Source organism: Schistocerca americana, chromosome 4, assembly GCF_021461395.2.
Source record: "Schistocerca americana isolate TAMUIC-IGC-003095 chromosome 4, iqSchAmer2.1, whole genome shotgun sequence".
Lineage (NCBI taxonomy): Eukaryota > Metazoa > Arthropoda > Insecta > Orthoptera > Acrididae > Schistocerca > Schistocerca americana.
In genome coordinates, this window is record NC_060122.1 from 850,665,044 (window position 1) to 850,686,696 (window position 21,653).

Consider the following 21,653-nt stretch of genomic DNA (forward strand, 5'->3'; position numbering starts at 1 on the left):
GGGCTGCAACAACATCCGCCTCCTTTTCGTTGACTTTCAGAAGGCCAACTATTCTGTAGACAGAGGAACGACACGAGAAATGATGGCAAAATGAGAAATCCGTAACAAACTCATCAGACCGTGTATGGTGTAGGTGACAAGCAGGCTTATACACTGCGGCTTGTTATAAGGCTGTATTGAAAACAAATCTAAACCTGATGGGCTGTCCCCACTTATCTTCAACCTTGTCTTGGAAAAAGTAGTAAGAGAAACCAAACAAGCAGCAAATGGGAACATGACAGTTAAGCAACTAGATGTGTACTGGCCTGTGCAGATGACATAGTTATAATAGGAAATTACAGTGGTGAAACTAAAGTTGTGTACAAGAAACAAAATGAAACGCCATGAAAATAGGTTTAAAAATTAATGAGGAAAAGATGCATCAATGAGGAAAAGATGCATGATAATACAAGGGGATAAATTGACTACAGAATAACTTGATAACCTTCATGTAGAAAAAATGTTCTTTCAGGAACAGCCCCAACTTCAAATACCTTGATGTAAATACAGGGTGTTACAAAAAGGTACGGCCAAACTTTCAGGAAACATTCCTCACACACAAATAAAGAAAAGATGTTATGTGGACATGTGTCCGGAAACGGTTAATTTCCATGTTAGAGCTCATTTTAGTTTCGTCAGTATGTACTGTACTTCCTCGATTCACCGCCAGTTGGCCCAATTGAAGGAAGGTAATGTTGACTTCGGTGCTTGTGTTGACATGCGACTCATTGCTCTACATCAGTACGTAGCATCAACAGGTTAGTGTTCATCACGAACGTGGTTTTGCAGTCAGTGCAATGTTTACAAATGGGGAGTTGGCAGATGCCCATTTGATGTATGGATTAGCACGGGGCAAAAGCCTTGGTGCGGTACGTTTGTATCGAGACAGATTTCCACAACGAAGGTGTCCCGACAGGAAGACGTTCGAAGCAATTGATCGGCGTCTTAGGGAGCACGGAACATTCCAGCCTATGACTCGCGACTGGGGAAGACCTAGAACGACGAGGACACCTGAAATGGACGAGGCAATTCTTCGTGCAGTTGACGATAACCCTAATGTCAGCGTCAGAGAAGTTGCTGCTGTACAAGGTAACTTTGACCACTTCACCGTATGAAGAGTGCTACGGGAGAACCAATTGTTTCCGTACTATGTACAGAGTGTGCAGGCACTATCAGCAGCTGATTGGCCTCCACGGGTACACTTCTGCGAATGGTTCATCCAACAATGTGTCAATCCTCATTTCAGTGCAAATGTTCTCTTTACGGATGAGGCTTCATTCCAACGTGATCAAATTGTAAATTTTCACAATCAACATCTGTGGGCTGACGAGAATCCGCACGCAATTGTGCAATCACTTCATCAACACAGATTTTCTGTGAACGTTTGGGCAGGCATTGTTGATGATGTCTTGATTGGGCCCCATGTTCTTCCACCTACGCTCAATGGTGCACGTTATAATCATTTCATACGGGATACTCTACCTGTGCTGCTAGAACATGTGCCTTTACAAGTACGACACAACATGTGGTTCATACACGATGGAGCTCCTCCACATTTCAGTGGAAGTGTTCGTACGCTTCTCAACAACAGATTCGGTGACCGATTGATTGGTAGAGGCGGACCAATTCCATGGCCTCCACGCTCTCCTGACCTCAACCCTCTTGACTTTCATTTATGGGGACATTTGAAAGCATTTATGGGGGCATTTGAAAGATCTTGTCTACGCAACCCCGGTACCAAATGTAGAGACTCTTCGTGCTCGTATTGTAGACGGCTGTGATACAATACGCCATTCTCGATGGCTGCATCAGCGCATCAGGGTTTCCATGCGACGGAGGGTGGATGCATGTATCCTCGCTAACGAAGGACGTTTTGAACATTTCCTGTAACAAAGTGTTTGAAGTCACGCTGGTACGTTCTGTTGCTGTGTGTTTCCATTCCATGATTAATGTGATTTGAAGAGAAGTAATAAAATGAGCTCTAACATGGAAAGTAAGCGTTTCCAGACACATGTCCACATAACATATTTTCTTTCTTTGTGTGTGAGGAATGTTTCCTGAAAGTTTGGCCGTACCTTTTTGTAACACCCTGTATACACATTACGACCACTTACTTAATAGCTTGTTTGTCCATCTTCGGAACGAAACACATTACTTATTCTGCGTATAAGGCATCAGACAGTATGTCGGTAAGTTTTTGGAGGTATGTGGCGTTAGATGTCTACGCACAGGTCGTGTAATTCGCGTAAATGACGGGCCGCTGATTTGGGTACGCGGTGATGGCGTCCGATAGTGACCCGTACAGGTTGCATAGGATTTACATCACGCGAATTTGGTCGCCGAGACATCAACGTGAGTTCACATTAATGCTCCTCAAACCACAGTAGCACGGTTCTGGCTACGAGACACGGTCAATTATACTGGTGAAAAATGACGGAGCCGTCGGGGAAGACATCAAGCATAAAGGGATACAGGTGGTTCGCAGCTGCCAGCGTGTCTTCGATTACTACCACTTGTCCAGGAGAGTGTCTCCCGTAGCACAATGCTGCTCCCACCAGCTTGCGTCCGCGGCGCGCTGCACGTTTCGAACCGCCGTTCACCTCGATGACGGCGTCTGTGGAGACGAACATCGGCCTGGTGTAGCAAAAATGTGATTCATCCGAAGAGTTGACAAGTTTTCACTAATCGACGGTCGAAACACGATTGTCTCCTGACCACTGCAATCGTAATTGACGATGTCGTTGGGTCACCATGTGAATACATAGGGGTGGGCTGCTGCGAAACACCCTGTTGAGTAATGTACGATGAACGGTATGCTCTGAAAAACTTGTGCATGCACCAGCATTGTTCTCTTTCGGCAGAGACGCCACAGATCTACCCTACTTCACAGAGCAGACAAGCCTCCAGACCCCACGTTCTGTGAAGAGACGTAAACACTCAAACATTCAGCGCCAAGTGCTAGTTTCGCTGTCCTTCTACCACTTTCTGTAGTTGGTTCAAATGGTTCAAATGGCTATGAGCACTATGAGACTTAACTTCTGAGGTCATCAGACCCCTAGAACTTATAACTACTTAAACATAACTAGCCTAAGGACATCACACACATCCATGCCCGAGGCAGGATTCGAACCTGCGACCGTAGCGGTCGCGCGGTTCCAGACTATAGCGCCTAGAACCGCTCGGCCACCCCGGCCGGCTTTCCGTAGTTGCTCGCGACAGTAGCACTTGAACATTCGACCAGCTTCGCCGTTTCCGAGATACTCGATCACACGCTCTGCGTAATAGTAATCTGCCCTTTCTCAAAGTCGCTTACCTCAATGGACTTCCACATTTGCAGCCCATATCTTTGCTAGGGTGAGAGGCGTCAGTGTCTGCTCCACTTACATACATTTGTTACCACGTCACGTTCCCGCAACGCCACGTCGCGGTGGGCAGTGGTCCTAATGTTTTGGCTGATCATTGTAAATAACTGTGGTAGAAGACAAGTAGAACATGTTTTTTGCTCGCGTATCATGTCATTTCTGGAAACCCAGAATCTTCTCTGGAGGAATGAACATGGATTCCGGAAACAGCGATCGTGTGAGACCCAACTCGCTTTATTTGTTCATGAGACCCAGAAAATATTAGATATAGGCTCCCAGGTAGATGCCATTTTCCTTGACTTCCGGAAGGCGTTCGATACAGTTCTTCACTGTCGCCTGATAAACAAAGTAAGAGCCTACGGAATATCAGACCAGCTGTGTGGCTGGATTGAAGATTTTTTAGCAAACAGAACACAGCATGTTGTTATCAATGGAGAGACGTCTACAGACGTTAAAGTAACCTCTGGCGTGCCACAGGGGAGTGTTATGGGACCATTGCTTTTCACAATATATATAAATGACCTAGTAGATAGTGTCAGAAGTTCCATGCGGCTTTTCGCGGATGATGCTGTAGTGTACAGAGAAGCTGCAGCATTAGAAAATTGCAGCGAAATGCAGGAAGATCTGCAGCGGATAGGCACTTGGTGCAGGGAGTGGCAACTGACCCTTAACATAGACAAATGTAATATATTGCGAATACATAGAAAGAAGGATTCTTTATGGTATCATTATATGATAAGGGAACAAACACTGGCAGCAGTTACTTCTGTAAAATATCTGCGAGTATGCGTACGGATTGTTTTGAAGTGGAATGATCATATAAAATTAATTGTTGGTAAGGCGGGTACCAGGTTGAGATTCATTGGGTGAGTCCTTAGAAAATGTAGTCCATCAACAAAGGAGGTGGTTTACAAAACACTCGTTCTACCTATACCTGAGTATTGCTCATCAGTGTGGGATCTGTACCAGGTCATGTTGACGGAGGAGATAGAGAAGATCCAAAGAAGAGCGGTGTGTTTCGTCACAGGGTTATTTGGTAAGCGTGATAGCGTTACGGAGATGTTTAGCAAACTCAAGTGGCAGACTCTGCAAGAGAGGCGCTCTGCATCGCTGTGTAGCTTGCTCGCCAGGTTTCGAGAGGGTGTGTTTCTGGATGAGGTATCGAATATATTGCTTCCCGCTACTTATACCTCCAAAGGAGATCACGAATGTAAAATTAGAGAGATTCGAGCGCGCACGGAGGCTTTCCGGCAGTCGTTCTTCCCGCGAACCATACGCGACTGGAACAAGAAACTGGAGGTAATGACAATGGCACGTAATGTGCCCTCCGCTACACACCGTTGGGTGGCTTGCGGAGTATAAATGTAGATGTAGACGTAGAATACCACACATGACTATGGAACGCAAGCAGAATTTATTTTCCTTCAGAAAAATACTATCTTGCAGACTCCCTATCAAGGAAACTAACTTGTGAAACCCTACAATACAATCTTCAGGCCCATACTGTTCTATGGAGCAGGAACGCGAAGCACGATCAAAAGAGAAGAACACAGACTTTTAGCCTTCGAAAATGAAAGACCTGAGAAAAAATATATTTGGGCCAACATTTGACCAAGCAACACAAGGACGTGTTTGGAGTTTGAATGAAGGATTAGTAGAGCCAACCGATCAACCGTCGGTAGCATATTTAGTCAAAGCGAGGTATTTTCAACGAAGCGGCCTGTTACCGGAACGTAGGCATGTTGCCAGATGCACGCTGGCAGAATAGTCCGTCATATATGTGAAAAGAAGATGGAAGCCTCCCGACCCCTGGACGGCCAAGAGGTAGATGGCAAGTTAACGTTAGATTGCACAGTGGTCGGTATCACTGGATGGATGAAAGCGAACGGGGTGGGAGGAGGGGGGAAAATTGGTTGGAAGACAGTAAGACTAAAGTGGTCCCCTTCCTCAAGCCCCTCCTGCAGAACCAAACCCTTCATCAGCAGTCGGTGTGACGTGGACGGCAGTGGTAGCTACTTGAGTCGTGGTCTGCAGCGCTGTAAAGCGACCAACTCGATGGCAGCGCGTGTTGTTTCACCGTGAAGGTCGACGACTTTGCTGTTCCCAACGGACGAAAGTGTGATTGTCGGTAGTGTCAACCTGCCGTCATTCCATGAGACACTGCAAAGAGGTTTCGAGTCTGATTGGTGATACTACTGCAGGGTCTGCGAGTTGGCCTTTCCTCCTCCTATCAGCCAAAAGCCGCTGCTGGAAATTTATTCCGTCACGCACTGTCATCGGCTAAAGTGACCCCCTCCTAGCACGCGCTAGCAGCCACAGCTAGGGGGGCGAATGTGAGTTATCAATGATCTTGTGGTTTTTTCCTTGATTTATGCTGAATAGTGTGTAATAAACGACACATTTGTCCTAATTCATGGAAATTACGCAACGTAACTAGATCGCTGTATCTCTAATTACGTCCAAAAAGTTGAATAATGTCCTGTTTAAACATCCATCTATTTACATATTTCCTACATAATTTCCTTTACTACGCCGACGTGGTTAATTACAGGTCGGATAATATATCTCCTGCTACGGGCTATCTCACTTTTGCAGGTGATTCCGCGGTTTGTCGTAGTAAATTAGCCGTTTACGTAAGCGTCTCATTTTTCTCGCCAAACACGGTGAGTCGTCGATCTAAGTTAATAGCGTGCCGTAATAAGATAAAGGGCGCGGCTGGTGGCAGTCTTTCGCGGGATACCGCGCCTTGTATGGTCACTTCATTACTGTGGCCTTTCTTGGGAAGCTGGTTATTGCCCGCATTTTTCCTGGCGGAACAAGCAGTAGGATAAGCTTGAGGTTGCATGCTTCTTTCGACAGGAATTTAAAAAGCTTCGTTAGCATACCGTTCAGATTCTAAAAGCTTGATTTTATTGAGAATTAAACGCGCTAACTGTTTCTGACCGCGCTTTAAAGCCAGTAAACGGGGTTAACCTGAAACCCACCAACAAAATTTCCGAGATTATTGACGGATACTTTTTTTTGTTATTTTGGTATAACGAACCCGTGGTCTCCTCAGACTCGCTGAAGACTGACATTGCATTCCGTTGAATGTCTTTCCACCATTTATCTTTCTTTCTGCGCTACCATGAAAATATCTGCACTTAGGTGCAAATGCCGACGTGCTGCGCAGTGCGTCACGGTAGTTGCTGCTGCCAACAGTAATGGTCACTTCACTGATGGTCCTAAAGCTTGCACCCAGTACTACTCGCTTCTGTCTCAGGTTTGCTTATCCAGCAGCGTTATTTTTACGCTAACAGTAACGTCCAGCAGTATGGATAAGTTTACTAACGTCGAGGTGGACGATATTCAAAGAAGAGCGGCGCGTTTCGTCACAGGGTTTTTTGGTGAGCGTGATAGCGTTACGGAGATGTTTAGCAAACTCAAGTGGCAGACTCTGCAAGAGAGGCGCTCTGCATCGCGGTGTAGCTTGCTCGCCAGGTTTCGAGAGGGTGCGTTTCCGGATGAGGTATCGAATATATTGCTTCCCCCTACTTATACCTCCCGAAGAGATCACGAGTGTGAAATTAGATTCGAGCGCGCACGGAGGCTTTCCGGCAGTCGTTCTTCCCGCGAACCATACGCGACTGGAACAGGAAAGGGAGGTAATGACAGTGGCACGTAAAATGCCCTACGCCACACTCCGTTGGGTGGAGTATAAATGTAGATGTAGATTCACTTCTTGTATGTGTTCATTCAGTCAAATGGAAAATGCTGAGTTGAGCTCAGATGTTGCCGCAGCGACGGAAATTACGTCACAGTACTTCAGCGTCAGTCTGGAGGTTGTTGCAACATTACTCTGTGTTTTGTACGTTATTGTGATCGCATATTATGGCAGTTTTCTGTTGTCAAGATGGCATCACAGAAACAAAGGTAAATGGGGTGCAAGACCGAATAAATCGTCACGTATCTCTGTTTATTATAGACAGATTGAATGGTTCAAATGGCTCTGAGCACTATGGGACTCAACTGCTGTGGTCATAAGTCCCCTAGAACTTAGAACTACTTAAACCTAACTAACCTAAGGACAGCACACAACACCCAGCCATCACGAGGCAGAGAAAATCCCTGACCCCGCCGGGAATCGAACCCGGGAACCCGGGCGTGGGAAGCGAAAACGCTACCGCACGACCACGAGATGCGGGCAGACAGATTGATATCTGAATCAGAGAAGAGAATAAAATAGTTGGAAGTGTTTTACAGCACTTTTGACTTCCTAAGTACAGGACGAAACAACTCTGAAGTACTGAAATGTGCTAGCAAACTGCAAGAGCGTTACAGAGACGACTCGGTAGAATGTCTGAGTGATAAGGTTCTCATTTTAAAGCATACGTGAAGAGCAAGTGTTGCGCGAAAACTACGTTCAGGAACTGGTGCCTAATTCGGACATTGCACTACGAATATGTTTGACAATCTCAGCAAGCAACTGTTCGGCCGGGCGTCTTTCTCAGTCCTCAAAAGATTCAATTAGATCGAGTCAACCGCCTCGCCGTCCCCTTCGTGAACTCTGATAGAACACAGCAACAAGGCTATTAGGATGTGGCCGACGAATTTCTTACTAAGAAACCACACCGTGAGAAGCTTTGCCCAGTTTGAGTGTGTCGATATTCTCGTGTTTATTGCCATTGCTAGCGGCACGGTGGAGCTCCGCATGGATTGCACTAAGCATCTACAGTCAGGCACTTGAGTGGCTTAGCGTAGTTTGTTGGGGAGCTACGAATACAATTATTCATATAACTTACGCTACGCAAGCATCGCACGTCAGTAGAGTTGTCTGGAGGTGTGAATGTTATGTGTGCCATGCAGAATTGGCGTTTGGAGTAAGTCTCGTGGCAGTGATGGGAGCACATAGTCATGGAAGTAATATGTGTACAAACAATGTAAATATTGTTTGTGAATCATAGATGAATATTGTGTGAATCATTCAAAATGTATCGATGGGTAGCTGAGATGGCACAAGTAGAAGAAAAATGAAGAAAAAACACACATGATCTTCATGACTAGCTCGTGTTACACCACCCCTCTTGAGTCTTAGTACACGCTGGGATGCATTATCGAGACTCATTGCCAAATTTTTTTTCTCGTGGACTCTTTATGGCAGAGTTATTCGCCATGCCACGCAAAGAATCGTGTCCTCATCTAGGTTTGAAAAGCTTGAGAAGAGTGAAGATTACAATAAACTTTGTAGTTTACATAGCTTTTCGCGTAGAATTGGCTCCAGTTCTTCTCGTCTAGGGGTCTGATTCTTGAAGCTGAAATTCTCACATTTTAGGTCCTCACGGTTGAATTGATCTAGATAAATTTGAAGACTGTTGTTGCAGAATTTTTGTTGTTACGTTAATATATTTGGTCACATTTTAGTATATGATACACTCTTTCGAATTAACGAAGTCGAATTTACATTGTTCGCGAAAATACAAAAATACGTCCTATCACATCAGAAGCATGCTTACTACTGCTTCACTCTGCGTTAATAACCACATTCCAAAGGATGAACAATTTTGTGATAGCGTAGATTTTCCCGGAGTATCATATACTGATGATTTTTGTTTGCAAATAAATTTCTATTAATTACAATTATTATTGCATTAATGAATCCAGAAATAAACATAGAAAACAGTATTAGATTGCGTAATTAATAATGGAAATTTTAAGTGTCCCAAATAATTGGTCATTTTAAATGTTTCTAAAAAAAATAATTTTGACTGTACATTCAGAGCTAGTATTTATCGATTGCAGCATAAAAAACAAAGTAATTCCTTTTCATAAACTTTAGCTTGAAATATTACGTATTGTGTGTAAAACTATACGAAAGTTTTCAGAAAAGCAGCTAAGATAATACTGACCTGTCCAAAATTCGAGACTGGTATCGACAACTACTGTTGAGGGAAAGTAATGCTAGAGGAAGATTGTTCGTGTTGGTAAGTTCCTATGAGACAAAACTGCTGAGGTCGTCGGTCCCAAGGCTTACACACTACTTAAACTAACTCAAACTTACAACTTATGCTAAGGACAACGCACACACCCACGCCAGAGGGAGAATTCAAACCTCCGGGGGGGGGGGGGCAGGGGGGGGGGGGAGCGCCGCGCGGGCCGTGGAAAGGCGCCTCAGACCGCACGGCCATCCCGCGTGGCTGTCTGGAGAACATACTGGCCGCTCTAGTCGAGCGATGTCGTTATGCTGAAGGAAGCATTGGTACTTGCATTGTTTAATTCATAAATTTCGGGCGTATTATAGTATTTGAGAGTTGTAGCATCGCGTTTTAGTACCTGAATAATGTAAAATCGCGTAGTCTCCTTCCGCCGCCGAGCAGTGTGTCAGCAGTGTGCAAGTAGCAGCATTACTGCATTTACTAGGCAATCTTGTATTTTAATAACCGTTTAAATTCTGTCGATTTGTTTGCGCTCTCTGTAGATTAGTTCAGACGTTCTTTGCACAACAGTTTTTGGCATGGATAGGGACTGCAACTGTTGTGTTCGGATGCAGGCTGAGTTGGCATCCCTTCGCTCCCAGCTTCAGGCAGTGTTGGCTTCGGTCACACAGCTTGAGGCTGTTGCCAATGGGCATCACTGTGGGGGTCGGGATGGGGGTTTGTCGGGGACGGCCAGCTCGTCCCACGCATCCCCCGATCGGACTACGACTGTGGTTGCCCGGGATACTGCCCGCATTGAGGCTGATCCCTCACCTGTGGTAGAGTGGGAGGTCGTTTCAAGGTGTGGCAGGGGGCGAAAGACATTCCGGAGGGCTGAACGGAAGGCCTCTCCAGTTTGTCTGACGAACCGGTTTCAGGCTCTGTCTCAGGCTGATACTGACCTTCGGCCTGACATGGCTGCTTGTCCTGTTCCAGAGGTTGCCCCTCAGTCTGCAAGATTCGGGCGGTCGCAGAGGGTAGGCTTACTGGTAGTTGGGAGCTCCAACGTCAGGCACGTAATGGGGCCCCTTAGGGAAATGGCAGCAAGAGAGGGGAAGAAAACCAATGTGCACTCCGTGTGCATACCGGGGGAAGTCATTCCAGATGTGGAAAGGGTCCCTCCGGATGCCATGAAGGGTACAGGGTGCACCCATCTGCAGGGGGTCGCTCATGTCGGCACCAATGATGTGTGTCGCTATGGATCGGAGGAAATCCTCTCTGGCTTCCGGCGGCTATCTGATTTGGTGAAGACTGCCAGTCTCGCTAGCGGGATGAAAGCAGAGCTCACCATCTGCAGCATCGTCGACAGGACTGACTGCGGACCTTTGGTACAGAGCCGAGTGGAGGGTCTGAATCAGACGCTGAGACGGTTCTGCGACCATGTGGGCTGCAGATTCCTCGACTTGCGCCATAGGGTGGTGGGGTTTCGGGTTCCGTTGGATTGGTCAGGAGTCCACTACACGCAACAAGCGGCTACACGGGTAGCAGGGGTTGTGTGGCGTGGGCTGGGCGGTTTTTTAGGTTAGATGGCCTTGGGCAAGTACAGAAAGGGCAACAGCCTCAGCGGGTGCGGGGCAAAGTCAGGACATGCGGGGACCAAGCAGCAATCGGTATTGTAATTGTCAACCGTCGAAGCTGCGTTGGTAAAGTACCGGAACGCTGATAGAAAGCACCGAAGCTGAAATCGTTATAGGTACAGAAAGCTGGTTGAAGCCAGAGATAAATTCTGCCGAAATTTTTACAAAGGTACAGACGGTGTTTAGGAAGGATAGATTGCATGCAACCGGTGGTGGAGTGTTCGTCGCTGTTAGTAGTAGTTTATCCTGTAGTGAAGTAGAAGTGGATAGTTCCTGTGAATTATTACGGGTGGAGGTTACACTCAACAACCGAGCTAGGTTAATAATTGGCTCCAATTACCGACCTCCCGACTCAGCAGCATTAGTGGCAGAACAACTGAGAGAAAATTTGGAATACATTTCACATAAATTTTCTCAGCATGTTATAGTCTTAGGTGGAGATTTCAATTTACCAGATATAGACTGGGACACTCAGATGTTTAGGACGGGTGGTAGGGACAGAGCATCGAGTGACATTATACTGAGTGCACTATCCGAAAATTACCTCGAGCAATTAAACAGAGAACCGACTCGTGGAGATAACATCTTGGACCTACTGACAACAAACAGACCCGAACTTTTCGACTCTGTATGTGCAGAACAGGTTATCAGTGATCATAAGGCCGTTGCAGCATCCCTGAATGTGGAAGTTAATAGGAATATAAAAAAAGGAAGGAAGGTTTATCTGTTTAGCAAGAGTAATAGAAGGCAGTTTCAGACTACCTAACAGATCAAAACGAAAATTTCTGTTCCGACACTGACAATGTAGAGTGTTTATGGAAAAAGTTCAAGGCTATCGTAAAATGCGTTTTAGACAGGTACGTGCCGAGTAAAACTGTGAGGGACGGGAAAAACCCACCGTGGTACAACAACAAAGTTAGGAAACTACTGCGAAAGCAAAGAGAGCTTCACTCCAAGTTTAAACGCAGCCAAAACCTCTCAGACAAACAGATGCTAAACGATGTCGAAGTTAGTGTAAGGAGGGCTATGCGTGAAGCGTTCAGTGAATTCGAAAGTAAAATTCTATGTACCGACTTGACAGAAAATCCTAGGAAGTTCTGGTCTTACGTTAAATCAGTAAGTGGCTCGGAACAGCATATCCAGACATTCCGGGATGATGATGGCATTGAAACAGAGGATGACACGCGTAAAGCTGAAATACTAAACACCTTTTTCCAAAGCTGTTTCACAGAGTAAGACCGCACTACAGTTCCTTCTCTAAATCCTCGCACAAACAAAAAAATGGCTGACATCGAAATAAGTGTCCAAGGAATAGAAAAGCTACTGGAATCACTCAACAGAGGAAAGTCCACTGGACCTGACGGGATACCAATTCGATTCTACACAGAGTACGCGAAAGAACTTGCCCCCTTCTAACAGCCGTGTACCGCAATTCTCTAGAGGAACGGAGGGTTCCAAATGATTGGAAAAGAGCACAGGTAGTCCCAGTCTTCAAGTAGGGTCGTCGAGCAGATGCGCAAAACTATAGACCTATATCTCTGACTTCGATCTGTTGTAGAATTTTAGAACATGTTTTTTTGCTCGAGTATCATGTCGTTTTTGGAAACCCAGAATCTACTATGTAGGAATGAACATGGATTCCGGAAACAGCGATCGTGTGAGACCCAACTCGCTTTATTTGTTCATGAGACCCAGAAAATATTAGATACAGGCTCCCAGGTAGATGCTATTTTCCTTGACTTCCGGAAGGCGTTCGATACAGTTCCGCACTGTCGCCTGATAAACAAAGTAAGAGCCTACGGAATATCAGACAAGCTATGTGGCTGGATTGAAGAGTTTTTAGCAAACAGAAGACAGCATGTTGTTATCAATGGATAGACGTCTACAGACGTTAAAGTAACCTCTGGCGTGCCACAGAGGAGCTTTATGGGACCATTGCTTTTCACAATATATATAAATGACCTAGTAGATAGTGTCGGAAGCTCCATGCGGCTTTTCGCGGATGATGCTGTGGCATACAGAGAAGTTCCAGCATTAGAAAATTGTAGCGAAATGCAGGAAGATCTTCAGCGGATAGGCACTTGGTGCAGGGAGTGGCAACTGTCCCTTAACATAGACAAATGTATTGTATTGCGAATACATAGAAAGAAGGATCCTTTATTGTATGATTATATGATAGCGGAACAAACACTGGTAGCAGTTACTTCTGTAAAATACGTGGGAGTATGCGTGCGGAACGATTTGAAGTGGAATGATCATATAAAATTAATTGTTGGTAAGGCGGGTACCAGGCTTAGAAAATGTAGTCCATCAACAAAGGAGGTGGCTTACAAGACACTCGTTCGACCTATACTTGAGTATCGCTCATCAGTGTGGGATCCGTACCAGATCGGGTTGACGGAGGAGGTAGAGAAGATCCAAAGAAGAGCGGCGCGTTTCGTCACAGGGTTATTTGGTAACCGTGATAGCGTTACGGAGATGTTTAATAAACTCAAGTGGCAGACTCTGCAAGAGAGGCGCTCTGCATCGCGGTGTAGCTTGCTCGCCAGGTTTCGAGAGGGTGCGTTTCTGGATGAGGTATCGAATATATTGCTTCCCTCTACTTATACCTCCCGAGGAGATTACGAATGTAAAATCAGAGAGATTAGAGCGCGCACGGAGGCTTTCAGACAGTCGTTCTTCCCGCGAACCATACGCGACTGGAACAGGAAAGGGAGGTAATGACAGTGGCACGTAAAGTGCCCTCCGCACACACCGTTGGGTGGCTTGCGGAGTATAAATGTAGATGTAGATATAGAGGTCATTCACAAGATGTGCACGATGGGGGCGCGAATTCTTGTCTATGGAGACGAATGCCTCGCCAACGTGCTGCCGATATGGTTTCACTATCGGTCGGAGGATGGCATTCACGTACAGCCGTTACGGCGCCTGCCATGATCACCAGCATCGTACGTCGGCCCCACGTAATGCCACCCCAAAACAGTAGAGAACTTCAAACATGCTGCACTCGCTGGACAGTGTGTCTAAGGCGTTCAGTCTGACCGGGTTGCCTCCAAACACGTCTCCGACGATTGTCGGGCTCAAGCCATATGCGACACTCATGGTGAAGAGAACGTGATGCCAGTCCTGAGCGGTCCATTCGGCATGTTGTTGGACCCATCTGTACCGCGCTGCATGTTGTCGTGGTTGCAAAGACGAACCTCGCCATGGACGTCGGGAGTGAAATAGACCCGTTCCTGGCACAAAGTAACAATGCGGAAGCGATCGAACCGCGAGATTGAGCGTCTAGGCATAGTTGAACTACAGACAACACGAGCCGTGTACCTCCTTCCTTTTTGAATAACTGGAACTGGTCGGGTGAGGGAGCCCCTCTGTCTAATAGGCGCTGCTCATGCATGGTTGTTTATATCTTTGGGCCGGTTTATTGACATCACTGAACAGGCAAAGGGATTGTGTCTGTGATACAATATCCACAATCAACGTCTGTCTTCAGGAGTTCTGGGAACCGGAATGATGCAAGACCTTTATTGATGTGTGTATTATTATTATTATGATAATAGTCCTCTTTTGGAGTGTTATTCCGTTATTTTATCTATTAGTGTAAACAATGAGTTGTTTGGCATGTGTACTTGATCATGGAACAGCGTTTTCTTTTCTACTTTGGTTTTCTGTATGTGGTAATTTTCTTGCCGGTTCACTCACTTGTCCATGAACCTCTCCACAGAATATTTAAACCAGAACTCAAAATCAGCTGACTACCAAAGCTCTCAACCACTCTCTAACACTATTACATTCACATTCAACACTCTACAGCTGAAACCAAGAACCCCTCCCCCTCCCCCCAAAAAAAGAAAATCACAAACACAGCTCTAAACACACACACACACACAAACATATAATCATCATCAATAGACGTTAGATTTCAACATATACGAGTGCTTCGTAAGTTGGCAACATTTAGGCAAACAAACCAAACAATAGGAAACACAGAAGTCGCAATATTTACGTGTTTAAAACCACAGTTTTGAAAGAAATAGCTATAACTAATGGCAAAGGAATGATAATGCACCACAAAGAAGAAGGAGAAACACGTTGAACAGTGTGAAAGAAAAAGTTTAGAATATAAAATTGTACTTTTGTTTCGGAAATGAAGTGGTAGTGCGACCTCCAGAACAGATGAGAGGAAACGCAGATGCCAACAAACTGTAAGTAATTACTTATTTAGATAAAAACCGTGGCGTGAACTGTTTGATAATCCAAAGATAATAAAATTTTATCTGTCTAAATCCCTCTGAAGATACGTTAAAGTAAGAAAAATGCGAAACGCTTCTGGGAAAAATAAATTAAGCTGTAGCAAGAAAAAGCGGCTTCATTTATAAAACAAATATTTCTGTACTTGCTGCGGAGCATGACCACGAAAACAAACTTGTTACTTTGGTGGTAGGGGCAGGAATATTTTCCTGTACCTATGGGCGGCAAATAGCTAAATTTGCTCCTGCTCTCGTAGATATACGTAGGCGTAACGTTGTGACATAAAATACAAAGAGCGTGAAGAGAAGGCGAATGGTGGACCTCGGTTTATTTGGGGAATTCTAGGAAAGCGTAGCTCTTCTGTGACGGAGATGGCGCACAGAACACTGGTGCTAATCATTCTTGGGTGCTGCCCGAGCGTTTGGGATGTGCACGAGGTCGGATTAAAGGAAAACACCGAGGAAATTGAGGGGCGTGCTGCTAGATTTCACTTGGGTAGATTTGATCGAGCATTACGGAGGTGCTACGTGAAAGCAAATAGGAACCCCTGGAGTGAAGAAGACATTCTTTGCGGTAAAGTTAGGAGAACCGGCATCTGAGACTGACTGCAGAGCGAGTCTACTGCCTCTGAGGTACGGCTGTCGTTAACGATCGCGAAGACGAGAGAAATCAGCGGTCATTCCGTAGAACCTACGCCAGTGGTCGTCAAGGCTTTTTGCTTAACACCCAGTATCGACGTCGCGAGGCGACACCTAGGGCTACATGACTTTTAACCTACATAACTTAGTATATTACGAGGTCCTGACAGATTAGCTACAGTAAAGACGCAATAAGCTGACCACTGGCGCCAAATTTCTCATCGTTGTAAGGCTGCATTACGGAGCTCTTCAGGCCGTCTGTTCTGTATTTGAAATCGCCACTATCCTCAGAAATGTAAGAGATGTGTACTGCATGTGTCAATGAATTTGAGTAACAACAGTATTGGTACTTAAATTTAAATGCGCTGTTGAACATGAGACACCACCACAAATGTTTCACAAACGATTCACACGCCAGTTTCTTCTGTTTACTGCGTCGTATTGAAACAGCCTTAACTGTGTTAATGTCGCTTGCTGCAGACATTTACCGCATTTGCTATGGTCTTCCGTCAAAAAGAAAACACTGAGTTACAGCTCTCTGCATGGAACGCATTTTGAAGGCTACGTGTAACGCCGCCACCTATAGGAAGTGGAGGCGGAGGCGGAAATGTTCCGCCATGTCCCACAAATTTGGCTTTTTTTTTTTCAATCGAAATTAGCCATAAAAACTTACGTCGCGCTATTGTTGTACGACCCTCTTATGTAGATGTACAATGATGATGTAGAGATGAAATGTACTGTACTTGCCGTCTATGGTCACACTTTTTTTTGTCATCAGACTATCGGTTTCGGTCTATAATGACCATCTTCAGATCTGTTTTATAAAAACATGTCCTAACATAGTGGAGCCATAGTGGCAGGGTCAAATGTTAAACACAAAATCAGCGCTAGCATCGTGAACTATACACAAGTAACAGCATATGTAAGAGTCATCTTGTCAGCAGCACTTTTTATTTTTTAACAGCAGTGCTGCTGACGAGATAACTCTTACATATGCTGTTATTTATGTATGTTTGACGATGCTAGCGTTGAATTTTGTGTGTAATATTTGACGGTGCCACTATGGCTCCAGTACATGAGGACATGTTTTTATAAAACAGATCTGATGATGGTCATTATAGACCGAAACCGATAGTCTGATGACAAAAAAAAGTGTGACCATAGACGTCAAGTAAAGGAAATTTATTCTATATTCGGGTCACTGTTCAGTTCGCGACCATGATGCAACTTGTGATGTGAGATCACTGTAATTTTCGGAGGAGATATCGTTCGTTTGTATCGCGATTTCATAGTTCGGTCGTAGATTCGGGTCGGAGACGGGGATGAAGTGATCACGCCGCTGAGTGTGTAGTCAGCGTGTCGAGGGGGCTGCTGGCCTCTGGGACAGGAGGCGCTGTAATCAGCTGCCCCGTGCGCCGTCACAGCAGTTCGGTTCGGCTCTGTTCTCCCCGCCAGCGGTCGGCTCGGCGCTACGCGGCCCTGCCGGGCCACTCACTGCCGGCGACTGTGGGAGGCGGCGCGCGGCCCCCTGCCGTGGGGCGGCGCCGTGCCGCCCACCATGAATATTTCATGGGCGGCGCGGCCCAGCCGCAGCCGCAGCGACCTGACTCAACGCGGGCCGGCGGCGAACCCCGGCCGGTGGTGCGCGTCCACACTCCGTGTCAACCCCCCCCCCTCCCTCCCCCCCCTCCAGAGTGCAGGGGCAGCCGCGTGCGGCGCACGTGCGACGGCACTCCAGCTCCAGAGGGCCCCGAGCCGGCCGCCGAGGATGTGGCTGCGGCGCGTGTCTACAGTCGATGTTTGCCTGCGGTGTATCCTAACTGTGCAGTCAGAAGCGTCCCCTCCCCCAACCAGGCGTTACGGGTTCGACGGGCTGGCGAGAAACGAGTCATCGTGTGTTCATATGTTTTGTGACCCTACCAACATAGATCACTGATAAATCACCAGTACATGCCCTGTTATGTTGCAGGCTGGTTGTAACTGTACGTTTCGTAGCGACTGGGGAATCTTTTAAGAGTCTGGCTTTTAGCCACAGAATAACACAGCTCACCATTTCAAAATTTGTTGTGGGTGTGCGCACTGCAGTTTGCAACAGTTTAAAGGACCAATACCTAAAGCTGCACTTGTGTTATTTTCTCCAAATTTGGAAAATGAAATGCAATGTGCAATGTGTTACTCAGAATTCTGCAGTCATCGCCTGTCGCACTTGGTGAAACTGAGCGGACTTTCTCGCCATCACTGCCAGTTTCTCTTTTCTGGCATGCTGAAATAAAGCAAGAGATGCAGTCACATCAAAAGTTAACTTCTGTAAACTAAGGCATTACGTTACAAATCTAAAAATCACCATACAACGATGTATGCATATTACTCAGAAAGAAGCGATTGCCGACGTGGCTTATTACCGAACAGCGGGTCATACATACACCTTTCCTCGCTGAATGCCTGAATGTAGACGTTTAACGCCTCCTTGCTCCATTTCATTTCTCGAATACCGAAAAGAGAAAATGCTTTCACAAACAGCTAGTCCAAAAGAAAGTCTACTGGCAAAGAAAAACATTTTTTTCGCATTTATGAAAAATCTACTTACTGAAGAAAACGCGGAAAACCCCGAACACGAAAATCTAAAATTAGCCACTAGCCACCTAACAATAAGCAAATAACAAGCAGAAAGCACTACGGTATTATCCCATTCCTGCGCAGGCTAGAGTTTTTTTTTTTTTTTTCGTTGCGTTTGGTCTGGGCGGACATCACAAGACTCCGCTCAAGTTGATTGTTGATGGCTTGACTCAGCTTTTTTTTTTATTTTTTTTTTTTTTTTTTTTTTTTTATTACACAGAGCACGCAGTCCTCTGACCGAACACGCTGAGCTACCGTGCCGGCGTTCTTGTGCGCGGATAAGGCGTCGCCAATTTTCGTAGCTACACACGTTCTACCGCTGGATGGCTGTCGTGCTAGACCAGTACCGTTGGCCGCGTGGTGGTTCGTCTCGTGACAGCCGCCGTAGCGATGCAGCAGAGACGGTCGCCTCCTGCCGGGGGCCCGCGAGCTAGCGCGGCGCTGAGCGCCGGCGTCAGATGCGCCTCCGACGCCAGCACGGCGCTCTTTCAGGCACTCATTGTAGTCAGCGGTGGCTGGGCGACGGCGTCACTAGATTCCAAAAAAACAACATGAGAACATACTGGAGCTGTGGACGAGATAACGACTATTTTGAAGCTCAAATGAAGATGTTCTCGGCAGATAATGTGACGAAATTCGTAAGAGATCCAGAGTTGTGTTAATCACAGTAAGGAGACGTGGACCATGACCTAACAGAAGATGAACTGGCGTCATAAAGATACAAGCAGGAGAAACTGGGATGTAACATTAACATGCACCTACTAACGACCGAACGTGTGGGTTACCGTCCGCCACTACTCTTACAAAGCACTGATTGGCCCTATCCTATCCTACACGATTTCATTCTGACACCTATTTCACCACAGTCCTACCACTCGCTCCAAATCTCTAAACTTTACGCACTTCGCCTTTCTTTCCGCTTCTATTTATGTTCCTTCTATTTCCAAAAATTCTCATCCTTACTTTGTCGACAGTGCACACACCCCTTTACGCCCTACACATATCGCAAACTCCATTGCAATCACCGCACCGTTTCCCTTTCGTTTTCAAATTCTAGTAACCTGCCGCATCTTCGAGTGACCCCCCAAGGGGACCACACGACCACCCCTCACCGATTTTGTTCATATTGACAGAGTGTGTACGGCACGACTCCGACATATGTAAGTACGAAGACGCAACCCTCAACCGTTTTCCAGAAAATCGAGTGTGAATATTTCAGACTTGCTTATACACTTTGTATGGGCTGTATTATTTCGAGTCGTCAGACGAGCGAGAAACCGCTTAGTTTCGTAAATTGCGAATTTAACGAAACAATGTTAACTCAGATGTCTAACTAATTAACGTTCTTCGCAAATGAAACAGTAAAAACAAATATTTCTTGAAATAAAACTTTACTATCACTCTGGCAACATCATTGTTAATTACGGCATACGTATAATCAACGTTGAACAGACCACAAACATTTCTCTGCCACATTAAATTCGTTCCTTGAGCACAAGTTATTTCTGGCGTTCCCCAAGTTTGCGTTACAGGCCCTTAGCTGTTCCTTACACATGTAAACGACTTGGGACACAATCTCAGCAGTCTTCTTAGGTTATCTGCAGATGATGCTGTCGTTTATCGACTAGTAAAGTCATCAGAAGATCAAAACAAATTGCAAAACGATGTAGAAAAGATACCTGTATCGCCGAGCGGGATTAGCCGAGCGGTCTTAGGCGCTGCAGTCATGGACTGTGCGGCTGGTCCTGGCGGAGGTTCGAGTCCTCCCTCGGGCATGGGTGTGTGTGTGTGTGTGTGTGTTTGTCCAAAGGATAATTTAGGTTAAGTAGTGTGTAAGCTTAGGTTCAAATGGTTCAAATGGCTCTGAGCACTATGGGACTTAACTACTGAGGTCATCAGTCCCCTAGAACATAGAACTACTTAAACCTAACTAACCTAAGGACATCACACACATCCATGCCCGAGGCAGGATTCGAACCTGCGATCGTTGTAAGCTTAGGGACTGATGACCTTAGCAGTTAAGTCCCGTAACATTTCACACACATTTTTTTGATACCTGGATGGTGCGAAAATTGGCAATTGACCTTAAATAAGTTGACCTTAAATAACGACAAGTATTAGGCTATCCACATGACTGCTAAAAGGAATCCGTTAAACTTCGGTTACACGATAAATCAGTCAAATCTAAAGCCCGTAAATTCAATTAAATACCTAGGTATTACAATTACGAACAACTTAACTTGCAAAACATAGAAAATGTTGTTGCGAAGGCTAACCAAACACTCCGTTTTATTCGCAGCACACTTAGAAAATGTAACAGACCTACTAAAGAGACTGCTTATATTCGGCTTGCCCGTCCTCTTTTAGAATACTGCTGCGCGGTGTGGGCTCCTTACCAGATAGGACTGACGGAGTACATCGAAGAAGCTCAAAGAAGTACAGCACGTTTTGTATTATCGCGAAATAGGGGAGAGAGTGTAACTGAAATCATACAGGATTTGGGATGGACGTCATTAAAACAAATGCGTTTTCGTTGCGATGGAATCTTCTCACGAAATTCCAATCACCAGCTTTCTCTTACGAGTGCGAAAATATTTTGTTGATGCCGACCTACATAAGCAGAAACCATCACCATCATAAAATAAGGCAAATCATAGCTCGTACGGAAAGATATAGGTGTTCGTTCTTTCCGCGCGCTATACGACATTGTAATAACAGAAAATTGTGAAGGTGGTTCGCTGAACCGCTCTGCCAGGAACTCAGATATGTTTTTCAGAGTATCCCTGTAGATGTAGATTTATGTTCCGTGGTCTATGTTTGACGGCAGAATACGCGGACAGTGAGGATGAAGTCGTAGCAATTACGAGACGTGAAGATAAACAGTGAAATATAAAAGTTGCTGGCTGGGTCACTCGCGTGGCGTAGGAAATGTTTTCGGTAGTACGAGCCACTACCTAATCCAATGGAATCAAGGAACTGTCTTCTTGACCTGGATCGACGACGAATTGCTTTCTGGGAAGGAAACGTAGGAATAACGAAAGTTGTTAGCGAGTAGTGAACAAATGCTAAAAGTTTAGTGGGATGCCCAAATACTCTAGATTTTCTGCGGCTCTACTAATGACCCAGGTGTTGACAAGACATTAAATTCTATGGTATATACCTTCTACGAAAGTATTTTTTATGTCGTTTGAAGCAGGAGCAAGTGTCAATAGAATGTTA

General features: G+C 45.6%; 1 protein-coding gene across 1 annotated transcript in view; it reads left to right on the forward strand.

The window, feature by feature from the left end:
• Window positions 1-17,036: 17,036 nt before the first annotated feature.
• Window positions 17,037-21,653, forward strand: part of LOC124613859 — a 348,632-nt gene continuing 344,015 nt past the window's right edge. Inside the window, exons 1-2 of the mRNA XM_047142584.1 lie at window positions 17,037-17,053; window positions 17,274-17,459. Coding sequence (XP_046998540.1) covers window positions 17,037-17,053; window positions 17,274-17,459 — 203 coding nt within the window. The remainder of the gene's footprint in view (window positions 17,054-17,273; window positions 17,460-21,653) is intronic.